Source organism: Punica granatum, chromosome 3 (assembly GCF_007655135.1).
Source record: "Punica granatum isolate Tunisia-2019 chromosome 3, ASM765513v2, whole genome shotgun sequence".
In the NCBI taxonomy this organism is placed as follows: Eukaryota; Viridiplantae; Streptophyta; class Magnoliopsida; order Myrtales; family Lythraceae; genus Punica; species Punica granatum.
Window position 1 is genome coordinate 7383300 of NC_045129.1, and position 26377 is coordinate 7409676.

General features: G+C 39.9%; 4 protein-coding genes across 4 annotated transcripts; 3 read left to right on the top strand and 1 right to left on the bottom strand.

Moving 5' to 3' along the window:
* Positions 1 to 1146: 1146 nt before the first annotated feature.
* Positions 1147 to 5251, top strand: LOC116201004 (xanthotoxin 5-hydroxylase CYP82C2-like). Its single transcript, XM_031532059.1, has 4 exons — positions 1147 to 1703; positions 1860 to 2285; positions 4269 to 4476; positions 4569 to 5251. Exons 1-4 carry the CDS (start codon positions 1179 to 1181, stop codon positions 4997 to 4999), a joined length of 1590 nt encoding a protein of 529 aa, XP_031387919.1. The 5' UTR covers positions 1147 to 1178; the 3' UTR covers positions 5000 to 5251.
* Positions 5252 to 7737: 2486 nt separating this feature from the next.
* On the top strand, positions 7738 to 11439 carry LOC116201003 (xanthotoxin 5-hydroxylase CYP82C2-like). The gene is made up of 4 exons (XM_031532058.1): positions 7738 to 8366; positions 8629 to 9054; positions 10534 to 10741; positions 10826 to 11439. Exons 1-4 carry the CDS (start codon positions 7836 to 7838, stop codon positions 11257 to 11259), a joined length of 1599 nt encoding a protein of 532 aa, XP_031387918.1. The 5' UTR covers positions 7738 to 7835; the 3' UTR covers positions 11260 to 11439.
* Positions 11440 to 19111: 7672 nt separating this feature from the next.
* On the top strand, positions 19112 to 19745 carry LOC116200327 (xanthotoxin 5-hydroxylase CYP82C2-like). The gene is made up of 3 exons (XM_031531186.1): positions 19112 to 19289; positions 19499 to 19635; positions 19677 to 19745. The coding sequence occupies exons 1-3, from the start codon at positions 19112 to 19114 to the stop codon at positions 19743 to 19745; spliced, it is 384 nt and encodes a 127-aa protein (XP_031387046.1).
* Positions 19746 to 20321: 576 nt separating this feature from the next.
* Positions 20322 to 22596, bottom strand: LOC116200328 (putative B3 domain-containing protein At5g66980). Its single transcript, XM_031531187.1, has 4 exons — positions 22498 to 22596; positions 21660 to 21999; positions 21339 to 21478; positions 20322 to 20686 (listed from the first exon to the last, which is right to left on the bottom strand). Exons 1-4 carry the CDS (start codon positions 22594 to 22596, stop codon positions 20390 to 20392), a joined length of 876 nt encoding a protein of 291 aa, XP_031387047.1. The 3' UTR covers positions 20322 to 20389.
* Positions 22597 to 26377: the final 3781 nt, after the last annotated feature.

Here is a 26377-nt window from a genome sequence, read left to right on the forward strand (position 1 = left end):
TTTCGGGGGATTTAGAATGGGGAATATTAGGATAGATTTTCACGCTACCTAGATGATAAACTACCTAAACCTAATTAAACAATTATAACGATACGAAAAAACAAGCAATTATTGACCCGATTTTGTCGCTGGCCGTCTCATGTGAATAATGCTAATTGGTCTTGTAATGCCTTAGCTATATATATATATATATATATATGGGGAATGGGATTAACTTCCATCAGGGATATTTCTTTTTCAGTTAGAAAAGATGCTCATTAACCTAATATAATGATATAAAAATTCTAATAATTACTAAATGATACAGATAGTCATATAGTGAGTATCAAACATTGAATCTTTTATGCTTAGTTAGGTTTTAGAGTTTATTTTTACCTTTACTTCAATTAACTCTACTTATCTTCAATTCAACAACATAATTGTACTTTTTTCTTTTTATTCAATTTTTAATACTAAATTCTCTCAGTTATTTATTACTTTTTCAACAATTCAACAACACAATAATTACTTTCTCTCAACTATTCATTATTTTTTTGTACTTTTTTCTTATAATTCAATAATACAATCATGACAACTTAGTTAATTATATATATATATATAAATAAAGTTGGAATAGAGTTGAGTTTAACTCAACTCTAATCCCAAACAAGACTTAATTAGCGTGCGTCAGTATGCTACACTCTCTTTAGTTATTTGAGAACTTATTATTTTCAAATGTAATTAGAGCATCTACTAGATATTGTAAACTTATATCTTTTAATATGATGGTCCATTCTTTTGTAAGAAATTTATTAGTTCGAATTTATCAAGAATCTTACTAAATTTGCTTATTGCACCATAGAATTTTCCTATTAAATAACAAGTTATTTTGACAAATAATAAGGATTTTGTTATATTTTCAGGTTAGCCTATTAAGGAATAAAGTTTTCACAGCGTGGATTTTTTCCATTCACAAAATTCGAATCGAGACATTGTTTAAGGGGAACAAATGCGAAATCACTTGAACCAACCCACGTTAGTGGATTTTGTTATTTTTTAAAGTACCATTAAAATTACACTTTTAAGAAGCATTCTTGCCCTAGCAACCCTCTATATATATATATATATATATATATTGTTTTCGGTAAGGGCAACCCTCTATATATTTGGACAAAGTTGTTTGACTATACGGAGCTCTCATGGCAACTTTTGATCTCCTCCAATTCCTAGCAACTTTTCTGTCGGCTCTAGCCCTTCTAGTTTGCATAACCTCGCAATACAAGTCGTACAAATCGAAAAGACTATGCCACCCCCCGCCACCGCCACAAGCCGAAGGCTGCTGGCCAGTCATCGGCCACCTACACCTGTTCCACCAACGTCAGCTCACCCACAGGACCCTATCCAATATGGCTGACAAGTACGGACCGATATTCACCGTAAAACTCGGCTTGCACAGGGCCCTGGTTGTGAGCAGCTGGGAGTTCGCTAGGGAGTGCTTTACCGTCCATGACAAGGCCTTCTCCACCAGACCCATCATTGCCGCCACAAGGCTCATGGGCTACAACTGTGCCATGTTCGGCTTCGCCCCCTATGGGCCTTTCTGGCGTGAAATGCGTAGGATTACCACCACTGAGTTGCTCTCAAATGCCCAACTTGACAAGATGAGACACGTGCGGGCCTCCGAGGTTGAGAATGCTATCAAGGAGCTATACGAACATGCATCGGTAATGTCCCACCTGCATCTTATATTCATCATTATTGTGATGAGTTCTATAGCTCTTATCTGGTTTGTTGCTATATTCCAATAAATATGTATGGATTTGATCGTCAGATTTTTGAAACTCTCGATTCCTCTTAAATCCTCTCGTGATTAAGTGTAGGAAAGAGGCAGCTCTCCTGTGGATATGAAAAGGTGGTTTGGAGACCTGAACCTTAACTTCAGTCTACGCTTTGTCGGAGGAAAGCATTATCAAGATTCCAGGAAGAAAGACCCCGAGTATTGTCGGAGATTGGTGAGGGACTTCTTCAACATGTTTGGTGTTTTTGTGCTGTCTGATGCAATCCCTATGCTTGGCTGGTGGGATATGAATGGGTATAGGAAGTTGATGAAGCAAACCGCCAAAGGAATGGATGCTTTGGTTGGAGGGTGGCTTGAGGAACATAAGAGAAGGAGATTGTCAAGTAAAGAGGGCAAGGAGTTGGAAGATGATGATGAGAAAGATTTCATGGGCGTGTTGATTGACAATCTCGATGGAGCCAGCATATCAGGTTTTGATGCCGATACTATAATAAAGGCGACTTGTGCGGTAAGTACCCCTATAGAATTTTTATGCTTTCCCATATGCATAGTAAGCAGTTAGCTAGACAGATGACTTACAAAGGTCGCTCCAGTAGTACTAATGGAGCTGCAATATATCCGTGACGATAATTAGGCTTTGCATAAATGACCTTCCTCAAAAGAGGTTAAGTATATTATGAAGATATATAATATTAACCCCAAGGTTAGCACAAGTGGTTAGGACGTGTGTACGCTTTGTGTGTAGTTCATAAGATTGTAGGTTTAAATCTCCCTTGCGCACGTAGCTACTAGTGAAGCTATCCACACATATGCTTGCACATGGACTTACCTAGATCCATGAATCTGCGGGTGTTCATGGGTTTGGGAGCGGAAACTCCTCCTTAAAAAGGAAGATATATAATATTATATGCTGCGGTGGGTTGTCCGGATATGCTTGGCGAAATCCTAACCCAATCTCTATCCTGCTGTCACCAATAAAATGAATTTAGTATATTATAGAAATCCTATCTCACTCTTTTTCCAGCTTACCAGACGTGACCATCTATGCTTTGGCTTTCATAAGAGAATAATCTCCCCAATACGCAACTCAGCTTTGAGAAAGAGATCTCAATGAGCCAAGCTGTTAATTGGCCTCGAAAACACTGAGGGGCCAGTCTTGTCAGGTCAATCTTGGTACGGTGAGAGGCCAGATGTAGCTGGAGCCGCCCCTTGGGGTGGTGAGGTCGCTATCAGGATAATTTTTTGGAAATCAACCCATTGATACAATGAGCATATATAGCTAGGAACGGAGGGAAAAAAAGGACATGTATGGTCCTAATTGGCCTTGGCACTTCAAATTCAAATCAAACAAACAAGATAATAGTCAAAGCTCCAAGTGCTTCTTTCCACTTGACTAATTTGTCTTTTCTGCCACGACTTACTGGTTAATATTTTCCTTCTTCTGGATAAACAACATTATCCCAGCTATACTCGAAAGTATGCGTTGACAGCTTGTCGTTTTAGTGAGATGAACCATATATCTAACAGCCAGGGACCGGGGAATGAAATAAAGGACCGAAAAATTTATCAGGGAGAATTTAATTCGAAGTCTCTTAATTCTAAATAATGCTAGCTGGAACGGAGGTTGTCTTTGCTCTCTCTCTTCACAGGAGGAGAGAGTGGGAGATCATTTGGGTGGTGGTGGTCCCGATACAGGCCGGCAGCCACCATTGCCTAGTCACGATGGCTAACGATCCTTAAGACCGCTGGCAATCTCGCCTGAAACTGTAGTGACCGAGTCAGGGCCACCACCATCCCCCTAACCTTCTCAGATAGTTTGATCCGCCTTTCTTTTTTTTTTCCCCTTAATTTTTTAAAAAATAATATAAAATGTAGTTGATGCTAAAGTTGACAAAAAGAAATTTCTGAGCCTTTTTATAAATAGAATACTAAATAATATAAGATTTATAACAATTATCTCACTAGATAAGATTAACATAATTAAATAAATACTTATTTCATGGAGCACTTTAAAAAATCAGCACTTAAAATTAAGTTAAAATGATTGATAAAAAAATTAAGTTAAGAAAAATCACATTATACAAAAAGATATTCTTCGTGATCCAATTTCAGTGTGCATATATATCACCCAAAGAGAAAGAAAAAGGAAAATCCAGATTTATAAAGATCGAGTTAAGGTCCAATTTTATGTGCCTATATCGTCATATATTTCTACGAGCATGAGTCATGTGGCCTAATAAAACGACACAAACAACTTGATTATGCATCTCCATATCAAAATCGATAATTCCAGGATAAAATTTAGGATCTCATGAAAATGATATCCTACATTGAAGGACAAATGGATTTTAACCTCGTCGGTTCGTCCTCTGTGATAGATTCTTAACTAGAGCAAATATGGGTGGACATATTGATTTATGAGGCCAAATGCACCGGAATTTCTCTAATTTTATTGCTGATTACCTGCAACGATCTGCAATTCTCATGCCAGAATCTTCTGATAGCTGGAAGCGACATTACCATGGTGGTGCTGACGTGGGCTCTATCACTGCTGCTCAACAACGGGGATGCCTTAAGGAAAGCCCAGGAAGAGTTGGACATCCATGTTGGAAGGGACCGGCGCGTGGAAGAATCCGACATCAGAAACCTTGTCTACCTGCAGGCTGTTATCAAGGAAACCATGAGACTGTACCCGCCAGGTGATACAAGATTGGTTAAGAGAAGGTTTCATGAGACCATGTTGTTCATTCTAATTTGTAACATTAACTGCTCTGTCGTGTTGTCACTCCAGCTCCTGTCCTTGGGCTCCGAGAAGCCATGGAAGACTGCACCTTTACCTCATCGGGCAGCAGCTACCACGTCTCAGCAGGCACACGGCTGTTAGTGAATATACATAAGATCCAAAGGGACGAGCGAGTGTGGCCAGAGCCAGACAAGTTCATGCCAGAGAGGTTCCTGACTGAGGCCCATAGGGACGTGGATGTCAGAGGGCAGAGCTTTGAGCTAATGCCATTTGGGTCTGGGCGTAGGGCTTGTGCTGGGATCGGCTTGGGTCTAGTTCAGATGCACCTCGCCCTGGCCAGTCTGTTGCAGGGCTTCAATGTAAGTACGGTTGGGAATACGAGGGTGGACATGACAGAGAGCTCCGGGCTGACCAACTTCAAAGCAACCCCACTTGAAGTTTTGGTGACTCCAAGGCTTAACTCCGAGCTCTACAGATAATAGACTGAAGATCCTACGCAATTACGCGCACTTCTCAACCTCGTACTAAGGTTTTATATATGAGTGATGTCTGACGGCTCTGATCTGAATGTGCAGCTTGAGAGTGCTTTTCTTTCCAGGAACACTTCATTCAGCATTATGTTTGCTAGACTTTCGGGTGTTTCATTGTTAGAAAATCGAAAAGTTGTGCGAAATAATTTTCAATAAACTTAAAGTTATATTTAATTTCCGGGATATAACTTAATTTCTTTTTCCAGACTTTTCTGAGTTGGATTGACTTAGATGCCATGTCAGGGACATATTATCAATTTTTAATATCATCTTCCTCCAATTGAAACAAACACAGCAATTGAAACTAGTGCAATTCCATTCATCCTTCTCTTTTTCTGATTTTTCTTAACAGTTTCTTAGAACAAAATCTATGAAGGCAAAAAAAGAATAAGAGGAAGAAAAGTAAAAATAAAATAAAATAAAATAAAAAATCAAACGAAGAAGAAGATGAAGAGCGGCAACACATCTCTTCTTCCCCTTCTTCCTGAATCCAAGCAAAAATTTGACGTGGTGGTATCTTGTTCTATATGATGAACATATGTATTTGCAGAATCACCTTTAATGCAAAGAATGCAAAGAATTTCAGCTCCAAAATTATATGTGTATGAAAATTCAATTTCACAATACACTTCGTCGAAAAAAAAAAGAGAAGAAGAAATGGCAGAGAAAGAAGTGCATTTCGGACATTTCATCATGCTTCTCGAATTTTTCTTGCGACTGCTTTCAAGTGGATTGATTACCTCCTTTGCCCGTTTCCAATTAAATTTCGTGTTCTGTTCGGGAAGGGGTTGCATTGTCGTTTTCGCCCTTACTATTCTTAGTCAAAGCTATCCCAATTGGGGATTCAATATATCTTAGCTCGGGTTTGATAAATTCACCTCTTAATTGTTATTTGTAAAAGGGTAAAGTATTTGTAGGCGCTGCTAATTAGACTTTGGTTTGTATAATGGAAATTTGGTTTTGCTTATATATACTTTAATTCTGGACGAAGCGATGAAGAGATGTCCTGCGATTGCTGTTCATCCTCATCTTTGATGCTTCTTCGTTTCTTCTTTTTCCTTTTTAATTTTTTTTCTTAGAATTTGTTAAATTAAATCCAGGAGTGAAGGATAACGGGCTATAATTTTTGAATCAGGTTCATTTCACGCCTTCCGATGGCACTATAGACCTTCCTATTTGTCTTGTAATGCACAAATATTTATTTTGCTTGGAGTCACAGTTGTACACATCTACCCATAAAAACATATAAAATTGTAGACTTTTCAAACTTGGCAAAGACAGTACGGCATGTTAAAATACTCTTGCAACTTTTTTCATTATGTTTTCCTTTAATCATTTATTATTATATTATATGCTTTGTTCATTTTCCAAAACAAAAAATATGTAAAAAGAAAAGGCAAGTTTGTTTTGTTAGGCACTTAAGGTTTGTTTTGTTAGGCGCTTAAAAAATAATATCTTTTCCTTTTTTCGATGTAAATTCTGCTATTCAAAAACTCAATTGGATCTCGACGAATTCAGTTAAGCTGGGTCGGCTCACTAAGTGGTAACGCTCTACCAATGTGGATATTTTGCATTCACAAAAACTCGAACCCGATACCTTACTTAAGCGGAATAAGTATCGAACCGCTTGAACCAATCCATATTAATATAACTTTAATAATTTCATCTATTATTTGTTATTAATTCAATTTTAATTTATAATCATAGAAAAGGACAAAACACTTTGTAATTACCTTTTCCTTATATTACCTAGGCATTTTAAAAATAAAATTAATCTATGAATATGGATCATATAATTGAAATATATGCAAAATTCTAAAAGTTTTGGGTATTTTGAGAGACTAATAATTATTCTTTTCAGGATTATATAATTGTTAATTTTGTTGTACTTTAATAATTTAATTTAAAAAATTATTTTTATTTCAATTTTTCATGAATAATAAAGAAAGAGAAAATTTTTGTAATTACCTTTCTATTATATTAGGCATTTTTAAAATAAAAATAATTTATGGATTGATTGATAATTGCAAATGGATTGATTATATAATTGTAATATAAACACTATAAACTTCTGAAGTTTTGGATCGTGAGAGACAAACAAATATTGATGTTTTGGGTGATATACAAACAAATATATCTTTTCGAGTGATGTACAAATAAATTTTCTTCTTTTGGGCGTGGATAATCTAGAAAATTCTAAGGAGAAATTGAGGGAAGTGCACAAGGAGTGCTAGAAGAAAAAGGTCATTACCAACAGCTTATGGAGGCCAGACCCATATAAAATAGTGCGAATTTGGAGTACATTGTTCTCATAGAGTGGTTATATATCAGGCAAAATTCATGGGTACAATTTATAGAAAGAGTAAAATAGACTATAATCTTCACCCGAAAAAAAAACTATGATCTAGTACCCAAAAAAAATTATGATATCAAAAAAGAGTGTTGTGCGGTGGCGTATGTCATCGTCTGATAACGAAGAAATTCCATGTTCGATACCCACCTAGCTATTCGGATTTCTGCTTCATAGTACTAGGCCTCGTGCCCCTTAGTCTACAATTGCAGAAATCTCACCATTACATAAAAATATCATTCTTTTTCTAACCAAATAGCTATTTATGTATGACTGTATCGATATTGTATTATACATGGCAATAACTCGACTCGATGGATCCGTGCATGTGCGGGAATCTATATATGTACTCTTCCTCGTACCAAGAACTCACAGTTTCCTTGCCCAACATATGCTATATTGTCAGACAACGTTGTTTGACCACACAAAGCTCTCATGGAAACCAGCTTTGATACTGTCCCTCAATTCTTAGCAACCTTTCTCTCCGCCCTAGCCGTTCTAGCTTGCATAACCTTACTCTGCAAGTCCCACAAGTCAAGAAGGCCATGCAACACCCGGCCACTGCCACAGCCCGAAGGCTGCTGGCCGATCATCGGCCATCTCCACCTGTTCCACAAACAACAGCTCACCCACAAGACCCTGTCCAATATGGCCGACAAGTATGGACCAATATTCACTGTAAAACTCGGCTCACACAGAGCCCTGGTTGTGAGCAGCTGGGAGGTCGCCAGAGAGTGCTTTACCGTCCATGACAAGGTCTTCTCCACCCGACCCATCATTGCCGCCACAAGGCTCATGGGCTACAACTGTGCCATGTTTGGCTTCGCCCCCTACGGGCCTTACTGGCGTGAAATGCGTAGGATTGTCATGGTTGAGTTGCTATCAAATGCGCAACTTGACAAGATGAGGCACATGAAGGCCTCCGAGGTTGACAATGTGATCAAGGAGCTCTATGAACATTCATCGGTAATATCTTCCATTATTGTTCAGAAGTATTTGGTTTAGTCGATATATAATACGTTGAGAACTGTGATTTGCTTTGTTGCCCTAATAATTAACCATATTTAGTTCATTAATTAGAAAGGTTACCTCTTGGAATATAAATGATAGATCGAACGATATCGTGTGGGCATGTCAGTATTTTTTTGATAGGTCATGTAGGCATGTTAGTATGCTCATGCACTTTTGCGTCTTTCCTCTTCAATCATCTCTCAATTTTTAACTGTAGGTAAGAGGCAGCTCTCCTGTGGACATGAAAAGGTGGTTCGGAGATCTGAACCTTAACTTCAGTCTGCGCTTAGTAGGAGGGAAGCAATATCGAAATTCTGAGGAGAAAGACCCCGAGTACTGTCGGAGATTGGCGAGGGACTTCTTCAACATGTTTGGTGTTTTTGTGCTGTCTGATGCAATCCCCATGCTTGGTTGGTGGGATATGAATGGGTATAAGAAGTTGATGAAGGAAACTGCCGAAGGAATGGATGCTTTGGTTGGAGGGTGGCTAGAGGAACATAAGAGAAGGAGATTGTTGAGGAAAGAGGGCAAGGAGTTGGAAGATGATGATGAGAAAGATTTCATGGCTGTGTTGATTGACAATCTCGATGGAGCCGGCATGTCGGGTTTCGACGCCGATACTGTAATCAAGTCGACTTGTGCGGTAAGTAATTCCATCCTATTATAGAATTTTTCATTAAGCTATATGATATCCTATATAGTAAACAATTAGAGAGTGAGATTACTTCAAAGGATCGGTGGAATATAGTATTGAGCTTTGATTAAGAGGATAGGCTTTGCATAAGTGACCTTCCTCAATAGGTTAAGGAAATTATGAAGACATTATATATCCTTTGGCTTTCATAACAGAATATATAATCTCCATATACTCAACTCAGCTTCGACAAAGTGATCTCAATGAGCCAAGCTGTGGCCTCAACAATGCCGAGAGGACGGTCATGTAAGAATAATCTTGGTATGACGAGGCCAAATGCAGCCGGACCTGCGACACCCCTTGTGGTGGTGAAGGTCACTATCCGGATAATTTCTTGGAAATTAACCCATTAATATTAGACATATAAATTCATGGCCCTAATTGGCGTTGGCACTTAAAATATCAATCGAACAAACAAAAGTGTAGTCAGTGTTCCAAGTGCTTCAACTTGACTAATTTGTCTTCTGCCATGATTTACCAGTCAACATTATCGTCTTTTGCGTAAACGGCATTATCCTTGCTAGTCAAAAGCATGCATTAACCTCAATAGAGGGTATAACGCATTGGCGCACCTCTCGCCTATCAAGAAGTCTTAAGTTCAATATTCAGTAGGATTGCTTGTGCCCATTTATTAAATATTTAAGATTTTTATTTCAATATATTAGGCCACTGTAACAAAAAAAAGCATGCATTAACATTCAACCAAAGGAAAAAAAAAAGCATTAACAGCTTGTCGATTAACCATTCCTGTTTGACCCTTTTATCCATTCTCGGTTATGAGGAAGTCCAAAGACCCATAGGAAAAGGGATAGGGGAAATAATACTACGAGAAATTTCACCTATGAAGATTAAATACTGAAATTTTCGATGATATGTGTGCCTAAGCCATTGCACTTCATTCTTTTTTTTTTCCCGATTACAATGGAAGCTCATGGGCCTAACACAATGAAATATAAATCTTATTAGTTAATAAAGGAGTACGGATAATCCCATTAAATATCGAACATCCACTTCATTCCTTTTTAGATTGCGCCTTCTTCATAATCCAATTCATGTGTACGTATTTATCAGAGAGAGAGGAAAAAGAAAAGTCAAATTCATGAACATCCACATTGTCATATATTTCCACGAGCATGTTGTATGGAAAAGCAAAATGGACACAAATAAATTGTTTGTGCATGTCGATATCAAAGTGGAAAATTCCATGAGAACATATGGGGTCTTGTGAAAATGATATCCGATAGAATATATCGAATACAATATCCTACAGTGACGGACCAATCGATTTTGACCTTGTAGCGTGTCTAGATTCTTAATTAGAGGATGTACGGCTTCACATACTAATTATGAGTCCAAATATTGCACCGGTACTTCCCAAATTTTCTTGCTAGATTATTCATTACAAAAATTTTACAATTTCCATGACAGAATCTTCTGGTAGCTGGAAGTGACACTGCCATGGTGGTGCTAACATGGGCCCTGTCGCTGCTGCTCAATAACCGCGATGCGTTAAGGAAAGCCCAGGATGAGTTGGACATCCATGTTGGAAGGGATCGGCGTGTGGAAGAATCCGACATCAGAAACCTCATCTACCTGCAGGCAGTCATCAAGGAAACCATGCGACTGTATCCGCCAGGTGACAAGGACATATATAGAAGGTTTCGTAAGACTATGTTGCTCTTTTTAATATTTGTAATATTTCTATCTGTCACTGCACCAGGCCCAATCCTTGGACTCAGAGAAGCCATGGAAGACTGCATCTTTACCTCCTCGGGCAGCAGCTACCACATCCCAGCAGGCACACGGTTGTTGGTGAATGTATATAAGATCCAGAGGGACAAGCGAATGTGGCCAGATCCAGAGGAGTTCAAGCCAGAGAGGTTCTTCACTGAGGCCCATAGGGACGTGGATGTTAGGGGTCAGAGCTTTGAGCTAATGCCATTTGGGTCGGGCCGCAGGGCTTGTGCGGGTATTGGCTTGGGTATAGTTCTGATTCACCTTGCCCTGGCTAGTCTGTTGCAGGGCTTTAATGTAAGTACGGCTGGGAATGCAAGCGTGGACATGACAGAGAGCTCCGGCCTGGCTAATTTGAAGGCAACCCCGCTTGAAGTCTTGGTGACTCCAAGGCTTAACCCCAAGCTCTATGGACAATAGATGGACGATCCTATGCCATTATGTGCACATTACGTACCTCATTGTAATATTAAGGCGCGTCACTTACAAGTGAAGTAATCATCTGCATGTAGAACTTAAGTTTCTTTCATGGAACATTACATACAGGATATATAGTGTTTGCTATATATAAGATATATAGTGCACATTTTATTTCTTATACTGATTGATATTTTTCGGCCAACATGAAGCCTTAACTGCTCTGCGGGGAGTGAGACCTCCATGATAGGATTGCGGTATATCCTCGTAACTCATTCATATTAAATGAAGGGAAATTCGATTATCCCTTGGGGGGATGGTTCCATGGGAACCAACCTCATAGAGACGGATGGAAGGAGGGAGATCCAACGATTTATAGGGGCACCCCCTCCTATCGAGGGACCATAGAAAACGACAATGAATGAAAGAAGACCGTGCAGATCATCAGAAATATATATGTCTTCATTACCATCGAGCTCCTCTCAAATGAAACGCCCAACTCGACAAAAAGAGGCACACGGACTTCCGAGGTTGACAATGTTGACAATGTGATGAAGGAGCTCTATGAACATGCATCAGTACATTTATACCTGCATCTGGCTCTATTCTCAATATTATTTTGACGTATGTGATTTGGTCTAATGGATATATAAGGAATTTATAGCTGTGATTTGGTATGTCAGCCCACAAAATATATATAGTTCTTTAATTATGTAGATATGTTAAACTACGAGATTCTTTTTTTTTTTCTGGTGAACTGTATGTATGAATTTGATTTTTTACGATGTTTATAGTCTTGATGTACTGTCATCTGCATATATTAGTATGCTCCGTTTGCGTCTTTCCTCTTCGAGGCACATGAGGGCCTCCGAGGTTGACAATGTGATCGAGGAGCTCTATGAACATGCATCGGTAATATCTTCCATTATTGTTCAGATGTATTTGGTTTAGTCAATATATAATACGTTGAGAACTGTGATTTGGTTTGTTGCCCTAATAATTAACCATATTTAGTTCATTAATTAGAAAGGTTACCTCTCGGAATATAAATGATAGATCGAACGATATCGTGTGGGCATGTCAGAATTTTTTTGATAGGTCATGTGGGTATTACGATTCTCTAGAATATTCTGATTTTCTTTGCTTCCTTTCACCATATATGCAGCAACTTCGGGCCCTGTCTCCTGAGCACGAACTACCATTCTTTGCCGTTCATCATGAATAACCATTTGAAAGATTCGATTAAGCGAAGGAAACGGCTCAAGGTTGAGTATATTCGACCTAACCGTTGAAAATTCAGAGTTCAAACCCATTAAGAATTGATGAGCTTTCTCCTTCTCCCTTTGTGTAGCTCGGGTTGCTCCCATCCCGCATACACACGCACAGGTACAAGCGGTGTCTTCAAGGAGATGATCAAGCTCGTCCCACAATCCTTTGAGCAACGAGAAATACTCCGAGGCAAGTCTCCCTTCCTGCCTTAAGAGACATATTTCACACTTCAATTGATAAATACGAGTTTCGTTACCTTGGGAAAACCGTTGTTTCAGGTCATCCCAGAGAACTCTTGCGTTCTCGATGCAGGCAATGCTAGGTTGAAGATCTTTCTCCAATGTGTTTGCGATCCATGTGACGACTGTCGAATTTGCCATCACCCATAGAGCCCTCGAGTTAAATGAGACTTGGACTCTCACTTCATTACCTCCAGGCAAAAATCCCATTAGTTGCAAGTGGGTTTACAAAATCAAGCGGCGAGCTGACGGATCTGTTGAGCGATACAAGGCCCGTCTCGTGGCAAAAGGGTTCACGCAGGTTGAAGGAATTGATTTTCATGAAACTTTTGCTCCAGTCGCTAAGCTCGTGACTGTCCGCTGCTTTCTTGCCGTTGCAGTAGCTAAGCAATGGGAAATTCATCAAATGGATGTGCACAATGCATTTCTTCATGGTGATCTGGACGAAGAAGTGTACATGTCTCCTCCACCTGGTCTTTGTTCTACTCAACCAGGACAAGTTTGTCGACTTCATAAATCTCTATATGGGCTTCGCCAAGCATCTCGGAGTTGGTTTTCTAAACTGGCTGACGCCTTATACACCTTTGGCTTCAAGCAATCTAGAGCAGATCACTCACTTTTCACCTTCTCTAGAGGTACGGTGTTTCTTGCAGTGCTTGTTTATGTGGACGATCTTATCATTGCTGGGAACTCGTCTAGGCAATGTGCATCATTCAAGGAGTATCTCAGTTCATGTTTTCGCATCAAAGACTTGGGATTTTTGCGATACTTTCTTGGAATTGAGGTATCTCGCATGGATTCCGGCTTATTTCTCTGTCAACGCAAGTACGCCCTAGATATCCTATTTGAATGCGGGATGTTAGGATCACGGCCGTCCGATTTTCCTATGGAGCAGAATCATCGTCTTGCGTTTAACTCAGGGGATGTTCTCTCTGACCCGGGTTGTTATCGCCGTCTAGTAGGAAGACTTCTTTATCTCACAATAACCAGGCCGAAACTTAGTTACTCTGTTCAGATTCTAACTCAATTCATGCAGAATCCTCGACAAGATCATTGGGATGCTGCTATTAGAATACTGCGCTATATCAAACAGTCGCCTGGACAAGGCATTTTTATCCGGCCGAATTCTCTCGAGCTATCTGCCTTTTGTGATTCTGATTGGGCCAGTTGTCCCATGACAAGGAGGTCTCTGACGGGTTATTTCATCACTCTTGGAGGTAGCCCTATCTCTTGGAAGACAAAGAAACAAACTACTGTCTCTCGTTCCTCTGCCGAGGCCGAATATAGGGCAATGGCTGCTACGGTCAGTGAAGTAATATGGTTGCGCAGTCTATTATATTCTCTCGGAGTTCTATCATCCCGACCTACTCAGCTTTTTTGCGACAATCAGGCAGCATTACATATTGCTGCGAATCCAGTATTTCACGAACGGACCAAGCACATTGAAATTGATTGTAACTTTATTCGAGACCATATTCGCTCCAACACCATCACTACCGCTCATGTCTCCACGAAGTACCAATTAGCGGACATTTTTACTAAAGCATTAGGCCGAGAGCGTTTTCGTTTTCTTCTCAGCAAGTTGGGCGTTCGGAACCCTCACGCTCCAACTTGAGGGGGAGTATTACGATTCTCTAGAATATTCTGAGTATCTTGTGTCATTATGTACATATTAGTATTTTCGGCTAGTTACTTATAGTTTCCTATTTCTCCTTGTACTTGGTCCTATATGTACACGTTCTCATTAGTAATAACATTGACAGACAATTGTCCATTCAGTTATCTCTTGTAAGTTTTTAGTGGGCATGTTAGGGTGCGCATGCACTTTTGTATCTTTCCTCTTCAATCATCTCCCAATTTTTAACTGTCGGTAACAGGGAGCTCTCCTGTGGAACTGAAAAGGTGGTTCGGAGATCTGAACCTTAACTTCACTCTGCCCTTAGCCGGCGCTAAGCAATATCGAGATTCTGGGGAGAAGGATTGGGAGCCTTGCCGGAGATTGGTGAGGAACTTCTTTAACATGTCTGGTGCTTCCTTGCCATCTGATGCATTTCCCTGTGCTCGGTTGGTGATGAATGGGGATATGAGAGATCCATGAAGGAAACTGCCGACGAAATACATGCTTTGATTGGAGGGTGGCTTGAGGAACATAAGAGGAAGAGGGTGTTGAAGAAAGAGGGTAAGGAGGTAGAAGATGATGAGAAAGATTCATTGATGTATTGATTGACAAACCTTGACGGAGTCAAATTTTCGGTTTCGATTCGATACTATAATAAAGGCGACTTGCATGGTATGAAAGTACTCTCCTCTATCATAGAATTTTTGTTGGAGAAAAAATGGTGATGTGAGAGGACACAATGTCCCACATCGGTTGAAAAGAAAAAAAATGGGGAAGTTTATGAAAGACAAAGACTCAGTACAGGCAAAGGGAAGAAATGGAGTCAAAGAAAAGGAGACGGTGAAGGCTTCAAGTTAGTAGCAAGATCAGAAGGCTCCAGTACTCAAGATCAAAGCAAGAAGGGAAAGCAGACCACTTGCAAGCATTGTGGGAAAACGAATCATCCCCACTACAGATGCTGGAGAAGACCAGATGTAAAATGTAGAAAATGTCATAAAATGGGCCATATCGACAGATTCTACAAGGAGAAGAGCACACAACAACAAAATAAAGCTCAAGCAGCACAGAAAGTTGAGCACTTATTTGTTGCATCCTGCTATGCCTCAAGTACTGCAGGTAGTGGTTGGCTCATGGATAGTGGTTGCACAAACCACATGACCAGTGACAGAAGACTATTCAAGGAGTTTGATGGCTCATTTTCTACAAAGGTGAGGATTGGAAATGGAGACTACATTGCTGTGAAAGGAAGAGGAACTGTGGTGATTGAAGGTCATACTGGTGCCAAGGCAATCACTGGTGTGCTCTATGTGCCAGAGATAGACCAGAACTTGTTAAGTGTTGGTCAGCTAGTTGAGAAAGGGTATAAGGTCATGTTTGAAGGAAAAGAGTGTTTGATTTCTGATGTAAGTGGCCAGGAGCTGTTCAGGATACCTATGCAGGATAAATGTTTCTCTTTCAATCCTTTGGAAGGGAAGCAAGTTGCCTACAAGACACAAACCGAGGCTATAGAGATTTGGCACAAAAGGCTGGGGCACTATCAGTAAGGGCCTGGTGTAGAAGAATGAGATGGCTAAGGGTCTGCCAGTCATGGAGGAACAGGATTCCACCTGCAAAATCTGTTTACTCGGCAAGCAAGCAAGAATTCCATTCAAGGGAGCAAGCAGGAGAGCTACTGAGAAGCTTGAACTGGTGCACTCAAACGTGTGTGGTCCTATGTTAGAAGCCTCTCTAAATGGAAGCAGGTACTTTATAACTTTCATTGATGACTTCACCAGAATGTGTTGGATCTATTTTCTGAAAGCTAAGTCAGAAGTTGCTGAGGTGTTTATAAAATTTAAGTGCTGGATTGAGAATCAATGTGGTAGAAGGATCAAGGTACTCAGATCAGACAATGGTACTGAGTATACCTCAAACAAGTTTAAGTGCCTTTGTGATGAAGCAGGCATAGAACGTCAGTTTACTGCCCCATATTCTCCACAGCAAAACGGAGTAAGTGAGAGAAAAAATGGAACTATAGTGGAAATGGCAAGGTGTCTTATGCAGGAGAAGGACATGCCACTAAAGTTCTGGGCAAAGGCAGCAAATACTACTGTCTTTCTGCTCAACAGGCTCCCTACAAAAGCCTTGGAGAAGAAGACACCCTATGAGGCTTGGCACGAGATGAAGCCATCTGTGAAGAATTTAAAGGTATTTGGTTGTGTATGCTACACACATGTGCCTTAGGAAAAGAGAAGGAAACTAGATCAGAAGTCTAAGCCTGGTGTGTTTGTTGGGTATAGCCTGCAGTCTAAAGCCTATAGAGTATTTCAATCTCAAACTGAGAAGGTGATAATTAGTAGGGATGTCACCTTCTTGGAAGAGAAGAAGTGGAACTGGAAAGAAGGCAGTAAGGGTGAGAAGAGTGTAACTCAACAGTGCTGGTCACCACAACTGTCAAGTGAGAAAATGGTAGAGATAGAAGACTATGTTGATGATTATCCAATAAGGGGCACTAGACCACTGCCTGAGATATATGAAAGATGCAATGTTGCAGTGCTCGAGCCATCATGTTTTGAAGATGCAAGAGCAGATCAGAAGTGGATGGTTGCAATAAAGGAGGAGCTGGGCATGATAGAAAAGAACCAGACCTGGGAGTTGGTTGATAGACCTCAAGACAGGAAGGTCATAGGAGTGAAATGGGTGTACAGGACCAAATTAAATTTTGATGGTTCTGTCAACAATTATAAGGCCAGACTTGTGGTAAAGGGCTATGCACAAGTTTGGGGAGTAGACTACTCAGAGACTTTTGCTCCTGTGGCCAGACTTGACACCATCAGATTATTAATTGCAGTTGCATCAGAGAAGAGCTGGAAAGTATACCAGCTGGATGTTAAGTCTGCATTCCTTAATGGTGTGCTCGAAGAAGAAATTTATGTTGAGCAACTTGAAGGTTTTTGGGTCAAGAATCAGGAAGACAAAGTGTACAAGTTGAAGAAGGCACTGTATGGTTTGAAGCAAGCTCCCAGAGCCTGGTATAGTAAAATGGATGAGTATCTGAGAAACTTGGGCTTTCAAAGAAGTTTGAGTGAGTTTACTCTATATGTGAAGAAGGCTTGCAGCAGTGAGATTGTGATCTCTTTATATGTGGATGACCTGCTTGTGACAGGAAATGATGAAGTTCTAATCAGAGAGTTGAAGCAAGATCTGATGAAGATCTTTGAGATGACAGATCTTGGAGTAATGGCCTACTTTCTAGGTATGGAGATAAAGCAGACTCAGGGAGAAATCTTCATCTGTCAAAGAAGGTATCTGAAGGATATTTTAAAGAGATTTAATATGGAGGAGTGTAGAAGCGTGAAGACTCCTATGGATTACAAAGAGAAGTTGCAAAAGGAGAATGGAACAGAACCAACTGATGAAGCACAGTATAGGAGTTTGGTCGGCTGTCTCATGTACTTAACAACAACTAGACCAGACATTCTATATGTGGTAAGTGTTCTGTCAAGATTCTTGAACTGTGCAAAAGAATCTCACATGATTGCTGCAAAAAGGGTCCTAAGGTATTTGAAGGGAACATCTTGTCATGGAGTTAAGTTCACAAAGAGTAAGGAGTTGAAGTTGTCTGGTTTTCAGACAGTGACTGGGCAGGAAGTGCAGATGACATGAAGAGCACTTCTGGTTACTGTTTCAATCTCGGTTCAGCATGTTTTTCCTGGTGTTCAAAGAAGCAGGAAACAATTGCTCAATCTACTGCTGAAGCTGAGTTCATAGCAGCAATAGCAGCAGCCAATCAAGCACTTTGGCTAAGGAAGTTGATGCAAGATCTGCATTTAAGCTTAAAGGAAGGAACTGAGGTGTACGTAGACAATCAAGCTACTTTAGCTATCTCTCATAATCCTGTTTTTCATGGAAGGACTAAGCATTTTAAGGTGAAGTACTACTTTGTCAGAGAAGTGCAACAAAGTGGTGAAGTAAAGCTTATGTACTGCAGAACTGATGAGCAACTTGCATACATCTTTACTAAGTCTTTTCATGTTGAGAGATTTGAGTTCCTAAGGGAGAAGCTTGGTGTGTGCAGCAGCTTCTGATCCAAGGAGGAGTGTTGGAGATAAATGCATCGGAGCTGTTTTTTGTCTTTTTTTGTTAGTCAAATGTCAGTATCATTTGTTTTTCCTTAGTGGCTATTTTTAAGGAATCAGTTAGCTTGTATTCAGGTGCTTAGTTTTAGCACGGTAGGTGCAGTTATTTTCCAGCTTTATGTTTTAAGTGTTAACTGTTTTTCTTTGTGGTATTGTACTGAAGTTTTCAGATGAATCAGTAGCAGATAGATTTTCCTTTCTCTTAAATTAACACTCTCTCTTTCTCTTCCAAATTGAGTTTGTGCTGGTTTACTGTGAGGATCAAACGGAGAGTTCATTTTCTGTTCTTAGCACAAAATACTGACAGTGCTAAGTACAAGAGGTTTAACAATTTTCCATTAAAAAAGCTCATATCCTATCAAGTGTCTGGACACCGAGATGACCATTCGACCCTTTTCCATAGACTTCAACAAGGAAAAATTCACCAACCTGTATTTCCATTAGGGATGAACAAATCGATTTTAAACTAGTTTTAGAATTTAAATAAGAGTACAGTGGAGACTTTAATTTGTGAGGCCTACTGCACCAGAGCTTCCCCATTTTCTTACTAAACTTTCAGCAACCTGCATTTTCCATGTCAGAATCTTCTGATAGCAGGAAGTGCAGCGACCATGGTGGTGCTAACGCGGGCCTTTGTTACTGCTGCTCAACCACCGAGACCATTAAGGGAAGCTCAGGATGAGTTGGACCTCCACGTCAGAAGGCACAGACCCATCAAAGAATCTGACACCGAAAACCTGGTCTTCCTGCAGGCTGCTGTCAAGGAAACCACGCAACTGTACCCACCAGGTAATATCATATCATTGTTTTGTTCCTTAATAATCTTACTTACGGAAGTCCGTTACCTTTGTAGTTTGCCGTCTATTTCCAGGCCCAGTCCTCGGATTCCAAGAATCCATGGAAGACTGCACCTTTACCTCCATGGGCAGCAGCTAGCATGTGCAAGCATGCACCTACGCACTTGTTGGTGAACTTCTCTAAGATCCATGATGAACCAGTGTGGCCAGATCCAGGTGAGTTCAAGCCTGAGAGGTTCCTTACTGAGAGGCCCATAAGAATGTGGACGTTGGGGGCCAGAGCTTTGAGCTATTGCCGTTCGGGTCCGGGAGGAGGGCTTGTGCCGGGATCGGCCTTGGTCTATGTCTGATACTACTGACCCTGTCTAGCCTGTTGCAGGGCTTTGAAGTGAGTATGGTGGGGAATGCTAATCTGGACATGAACGAGAGCTCCAGTCTGACCAATTGAAGGCAACCCCACTTGAAGTTTTGGTGGCTCCAAGGCTTAACGTCAAGCTCTACGGACAATAGACTGCAGATGCTATTAAATTAGGTGCACCATACAACTCCGTACTAAGTTTTTACATGTGAGTGATGTACTGATCTGAATGTACAGTTTAAAGAGTGCTTTTCTTTCCAGAAACACTAAATTCAGCATTATGTTTGCTAGACTTTCGGGTGTTCTGTCGTTAGAAAATTGGAAATTGACGAAATAAATTTCAATCAACTCAAATTTATATGTAATTTCTGGGATATGACTTACGCTTTGATTTAATCTTCTTTAGCATGGCCGTCCCTCTTTATGTACTTCAACAAAATTTTCAGTTATTGATATAACACATGCTTTTACAGCATATCATTGGATCAATTAGTTGACTCCATTCATCAAGAAAATGAAGACAAAGTTAGTGGATCATTAGTAGCACAGGCCAGCTGATGATCACTTCTTTACCGTGATGGCCTTTTCGATCTGGACTAAAAGCTGAATTTCTTTCTTTGCACAGTTCAAAGGATCATTCTCTACAGACAAGAACTATTTCCATTGGCAAGTTCGTTCCTTTCCCTCTCCAATCATACCATATGAAACCAAAGTAACTGTCTGACTTTCCTAGATCATACCTTCAAAACCCAATAATTATTGGGTTTTTCGATCTCAATGTCCGTGCGGAAAGCCCGAACGAGCACTTCACTGCATGTTTTCCTTTCACCCAGCACAAATTCGAAGAGGCACTTGTCGTTCAACTTAAGTTTATTCGTTGAACAGAAAACTTTCCAACCACTAGAAAAGCCGATCCGTCCTTGAGTCCAGGACATGATTCTCAAAGGCCACTGCTTCCCGTTCTGATCCTGAAGCATCACAACGCTCTCCAGTTTTATGTTGTGCTCCTTCAAAAAAGTTCTAGGAATGCGCTGCAGACAATTGAAGTCATTAGTTCTCCCTTCCAAAAATTCAGACATGGTGTTTTGAATATGTGAGTCCGCTTGATTTCAGAGAACTGGGTATAGCTCCCCAATTATCGCTTCCGAGAACAATGCAAATACGAAAGAGAAAACATATAGACTACAGTTTTCAATATTCTTTATGATTCAAGTATGTCTTTGAAAGCGACTGTGTCAGCATTTGTTTAGTTTTCAAATAAAAAATTTTATTATATCCAACTTAATTCTATTATTTCACGAATTCAACATTATAATCATTACTTTTTTTGTCTTTTTCTCCATTTAATAACAATCTCTCACTTATATTTGTTTCTAACCATTTATATAATCAATTTTTTAATAATAAATTTTTCATATACTTTCACATCTATATATACATATATACATATGTATATATTCTCACACATCCATATATTTGTCAACACTTATAATCATTATACAAAATTAAATTGAGTTGGATCATGATCCAACTCGAAAATCAAACGCAAGCTAATATGGTGTTATGCCCTGAAGAATACACTCTGTCTTATTGCCACGCAATAGTCATATAATGCCAACCACAAACATTCACGAAATACCAAAAATTTGGAACGCAAAGCAACTTAAGTACAAGATCACTTACCATTATCGAATTAGTCGAACTTGTTATAGGTGACACAAAATGAGGGTGCTTCGGAACGAACGGTTTCTCGACTCTGTTTTCACTAGTTCCCCCCTGGAGAGCTCCTATCCTCGGTCTTTTTCTGTGATTTTCATATGGACCTGAGAAGGCATGAAAAAAAGAGCATGAAAATTAAAAAAATGCCAAGAAAAAAAGTCGTTTGATTATTTAAAGATAGGTAAGAGAGCATACTTAATCTACATGTACGTGAACTATGAAGTTTCCTGATGTCTAGGTCCGTATACTTCCGCTTGCAATTTCGAACGGGTCGTTTAAGCCTACCTCCAGCACTCGTCTCTTCTACCCTTTCTTCCACTTGTTCTTCCTCTTCAAGATTAATAAGCAAAGTTTTATTCGCTGCGCAAGCCCTCTTTTTTCTGCACCCATTCTTGCCAAAAATTTTGACATGAAAGACCGAGGTGCTATGGTAATAACTGAAGATGAGAAAATCCCCGAACCCAAGAGAATGGTCAGTGACGAATTCCTCCCAACCGTTCTTTATAAACAGCTTGCTCCCAACTTCTTTTAACTGAACACTCCAAGACCGGCCTGCGTGATCCTTAAGGGTGGCCTGGTTGGGTATTTTGCCTTTGAATTGCTTCAGAAAGTCCGATGGAATTAGCTGTAAAAGAGGCAGTCCACAGCTGCTACGGATCAGCATGGCAGCAAAAACAAACATGTATTTTCAAACAAATCAAGAACTATGGACTTCCGTGACAGAACAGTGCTCTCACGGCCCTTGTTCATCTGATACCATTGTTCAGTTTTTCCCTGTTTAAACTAGCTTTTCTGTGAAAAAGGAAAACCGGAAGCATCCAGGTCGAGCTCTGGCTTTTGTTTCCTACATTTATCCCACCATTCCAAGATTCCAAATAAATGAAAACAGGAAAACAAGAGACAGGACTGATTAATAAGGTTCGTTCTGCCGACCTAGCAGAACTAGATTGAAGTTCCTCTAGGACATTGGTGCAAGCTCCCGTATTACGGCTTGGAGTTACTCCAACCAATAACAAAGTTTCCGGAGGAACCTTTGGCATCACATTCCGAATCACGTTCAACAGAAGGGCATTAATATAAACATAACAAATCATTGAATATAAGTTAAAGATAGAAAGAGGACCAGCTGATGAGAACTGAAGCTGGGGAGGAAGACTTTGAAAAACTCGAGGCTTTCGTCATCCGCAAAGGAAGAGACAGGGCAACGGCTGCACTGTTCCATGCGTTTTCTCAGAACTTCTCCCTTCTCTTCTCTCTCTGTTTACAGTTCACTGGAACAAGAAAAAGAAGGGTTCTGCAGCTGATTTGAGAAGAAAGATTTTTTTTTTCCCCTTTAATTTTTTTTCTGCAAAATATGAATAATAACGGAAGAAGTAGATAAAGAGTTCTATTTTCGGGCTGATAATGAAATCTTTGGGGATACTGATCCGATTGGGAGAATCCAAAATCCATCGGTTGCTTTATTATTTTGGTTTCGAAATTAAATTATTCAATTTCCTTTTCTTCAGTTTGTTTCCTTTTGCATAATAAGATTGCCATGCAAATTTCTGGATAACTACGATAGTTGCCAAAATCGTAATGACTATTTGATCTATTTTTTTCTCGGGGTAAATTCTATAATGATACGCAAAATTTTGTACTATGGTAACAGACATTAATATACCATAAGATAGTGGATACTAAATCCGATCCGTCCTTTTCCTTTTTTTCTAATTATACAAAAAAATAAAGAGATTAATACTTTTAATCCCGATGTTCGTTTTCTTTCTTTTTTCTTTTTTGTTACATTACCATATATTTTGGAAATAATGTGTGGACAAAGATGGAGCTGGCCATCTTCCAGCCAAGGAACCGGAGACCTCGAGGGCTCCCGTGACCTTGATCAAGGTCGTGGCCAATGGTGGGGCCATCAAGTTTCACCAAACGAGATCGTCTCGACTCTTCTCCTCTGGCTGCATCTTCAATTTTGAATGTTTTCTATCGAAATTGCAGCTTGCTCTCCAGATAAAAAGCCCATTAGCAGAGTAAACCCATATAAATGGCTGAGATTCTCATATTTATGTACAGTTGACTCATATATATATATATATATGTATATATATTTTCGGGTTATAAAGAAAGCCTATGGGTCTAGTTTAATGAAATTAAAATCTTAATAGCTAATAAAGGGAAATTAATAGTCTCATTGAGTAGATTATCAGACGAAGCGTGCACTACTACGCCACACCCTCTTTCTTTTTTGTCCAAAATAACCAATTAATTCATTGTTGAACGGTTTGTTTTAAATTGAGAGTGATCTACATTCTCTCAAATTCTTTGAAGATTTCATTATCTTTTTTTTTTTTGGTGTGAATCCTGGTATCCGGAAGTTTAGTTGGGCCTTGACTAATCTAGTTGAGCCGAGTCGGCCCACTAAGAGGTAAAGTTCTGTGGATTTTCTGCACTTACACGGACTCAAACCTGAGGTATTACTTAAACGGAACAAGCACCGAACCGCTTGAACTACCCACATTGGTGAAGATTTCATTATCAGTAGAGATACATTTAATAAAAAACTGCATCACGATATCAAGCTAGAGCGTATTGTCTTTTGAATGTCCACCTCTGCACCAAGATGGATGTACTGAAGAACTAGTTGGTCAGACCCCATACAATCTGAATCTCAACTTTTGCCATCTTCAACGTGTCCTGGTGCAAAAGTTTTCGGTGACAAACTAGAAGCAAACAATGAGCTTAACTTAAACATTTACCTCGTATCAAGTTCACATCCAACAACATGCCCAAAATAGGCTCAGAATTCACCACAATTCAGCATACGGGCTTGGAGATTTTGCAGGGATCCATTGCAAACCCAACAAGACTAAAGTAAAGTCCGAGGCAACAATCAATTAGAATGGACATGGAAACTATCCTTGGAAACGAAAGATTACTTGACCATAATGGTAACTAAGACCATTTTAAGTTACGAAATCTTTTATGAGAACTGTTTAGTTGAGTAAAGCACATGGAGGAGACTGAGCTCTAAAATACTGCAAGTAGAAAAGCATGGCAGACGAGCATTGTGATTGCGATTTGCGCGTGATAACTCAAGATGCAACAAGTTCATGACGAATTCAACATCAAGTTGTGCTGCACTTATGAGTTAATGAAGCGATCCTCAAAATTGTTGACGCAGCGAAACCTAATTGCGATCTGTTGATTCGCGCATTAATACCAGACAACAACCTTCTATCACCTGTTAATTCTACGAATACCAGTAATAAGTATCAAACTCGAAACAAATTCGAGATTGGGGGAAAGAGTACGGTAGCTCCACAACTTTATTGATAAATCCGAAATTCACTGTCTTCAACCCTAGGGTTGTACAAAGCTTAAATAGGTCTTAAAAAAACTTAAATTGCACAAAAAACATAAACTTTTCTAAAATTGTAAAAACGCCCTAAATAACATAAATTGCCTGTTTGAGACCCTAAACGATGGAATTTGCTTTAAAAATCGAAAAATCACAGCAAAGCGTGAGTTTTGCTTCGGATGCCGTTTCCCTCGACATAGGATAGTCAGAACCTATTTTTCTCCAGGTACCGACTTGCCGCCTCTTCTACCGCATGAATTGTTCCACAAGTAATTCAGCATAGGCAGCCGGAGTGGAGTCAAATGTCGAACAATTACCATATATATTATGCTGCACTTCGAGTCTAGGAGAATTTGAACACTGCGTGTTCTTCAACTTCTTTGGCAGTTGTTGCATGTGGAGACCTACCTTCAGCAGGATACATTTATCATCACGGCCATCCATCAGCTCAAAGACACAAACATCCCCTGCTTTCATATTGTTGTTGTTCAAGAAATCAAGCCACCCATTAGAGAAACTCAAGATACCCCGTACGTGTAAAGATTCACTGGCCAAGTCTGGCCAGCAAACTGGAGCGGCAAGATCTGCTTCTGGACTCCTATGTGATCCCTTACGAATCGGATAGGTATGTACAGCATAAAAATGCACAGGAAAGCTTCAGCCACAAGTTTGAGAAGGGGACATACGAAAAGGAATGGGAACCTCAAATATTGTTTTCACTTCAGAGTCAAGAGAGAATTGTCTGTTGAACCAGTAAAACACGTGTCCAGGACCCGAGAAACCTATGTTAAAATCGTTTGATATTGAAGTTGTGCACATATTGACTCCCAAAGAATTGGATTGTCCATATTACCAGATATCTACTCTTCAGATGGCTCTGCTTGAGAATAATTTCGAAACAAGGACGAGTGGACAAATGCTGCCACCTTTTTCTACGCATTCCTTCTTTTGCTCCTTTTCGCATTGGTCCTGTTCAGGCAAACTATACTTGCCCAGTTGGTTTCTATTTGAAGACAGGCCATCGAATGTTTCTTCAAAAAGAGGGGATGCCTCCTGCTTTACCTTGACAGCAGGCGATTCTTCATGTGCTTCTATGTGGAGAGTTGGATTTTCGGGCTTCCATGGAGCCGAAGGAATGAACTCCTTCTCACAGGCACTGAGACCGTACATCCTGACAGAGAGTCTCAATTTCTGTTGTACTTGAAAACTAGAAAATCACTGAGCTGTAGTGCGTTCTCCTTAACGAATCCTGACCAACCCTCCTTGATGAACATACCATCCTTGTCCTTTTCCAACTTTACTCGCCAAGATCTCCTAGCAGCTGGGCTGAAAATATTTATTTTCTGTGGGATCGGTGCCCTGAAATTCTTGACAAAAGCTGGAGGAATCCTCTGCAGCAAAAGAAAGCTAGGATATCGATCATTGTGCATACCATAACTTCAGTCCCAATCATGAGAGTTATTCCAGTGGCAAGACAATAATCATGCCTTTCGCGTTAGATGCTAATGATTTCTAGCCAGAATGACTGGTGTTGAGAAGGAAGCATCTAAAGGCAACAAGGATGCATTTATGAGAGAAAATTCCGATATTTTTTTTCTCGTGGACAGCAATCGTCTGATGCCAACAACAATTCAGAAAGAGCACTGCACCA

Coding starts and splice junctions, on each gene's coding strand:
- LOC116201004 (XM_031532059.1), top strand. CDS start 1,179: ATGGCAACTTTTGATCTCCTCCAATTCCTAGCAACTTTTCTGTCGGCT. Junction 1,704..1,859: donor AGCTATACGAACATGCATCG/GTAATGTCCCAC, acceptor GATTAAGTGTAG/GAAAGAGGCAGCTCTCCTGT. Junction 4,477..4,568: donor CATGAGACTGTACCCGCCAG/GTGATACAAGAT, acceptor TTGTCACTCCAG/CTCCTGTCCTTGGGCTCCGA.
- LOC116200327 (XM_031531186.1), top strand. CDS start 19,112: ATGGTGGTGCTAACGCGGGCCTTTGTTACTGCTGCTCAACCACCGAGA. Junction 19,290..19,498: donor CACGCAACTGTACCCACCAG/GTAATATCATAT, acceptor ATGATGAACCAG/TGTGGCCAGATCCAGGTGAG. Junction 19,636..19,676: donor TTGTGCCGGGATCGGCCTTG/GTCTATGTCTGA, acceptor AGCCTGTTGCAG/GGCTTTGAAGTGAGTATGGT.
- LOC116200328 (XM_031531187.1), bottom strand. CDS start 22,596: ATGGAACAGTGCAGCCGTTGCCCTGTCTCTTCCTTTGCGGATGACGAA. Junction 22,000..22,497: donor GCTTCAGTTCTCATCAGCTG/GTCCTCTTTCTA, acceptor CCTCTTTTACAG/CTAATTCCATCGGACTTTCT. Junction 21,479..21,659: donor AGAAGAGACGAGTGCTGGAG/GTAGGCTTAAAC, acceptor ATGCCTTCTCAG/GTCCATATGAAAATCACAGA.
- LOC116201003 (XM_031532058.1), top strand. CDS start 7,836: ATGGAAACCAGCTTTGATACTGTCCCTCAATTCTTAGCAACCTTTCTC. Junction 8,367..8,628: donor AGCTCTATGAACATTCATCG/GTAATATCTTCC, acceptor TTTTAACTGTAG/GTAAGAGGCAGCTCTCCTGT. Junction 9,055..10,533: donor TAATCAAGTCGACTTGTGCG/GTAAGTAATTCC, acceptor TTTCCATGACAG/AATCTTCTGGTAGCTGGAAG.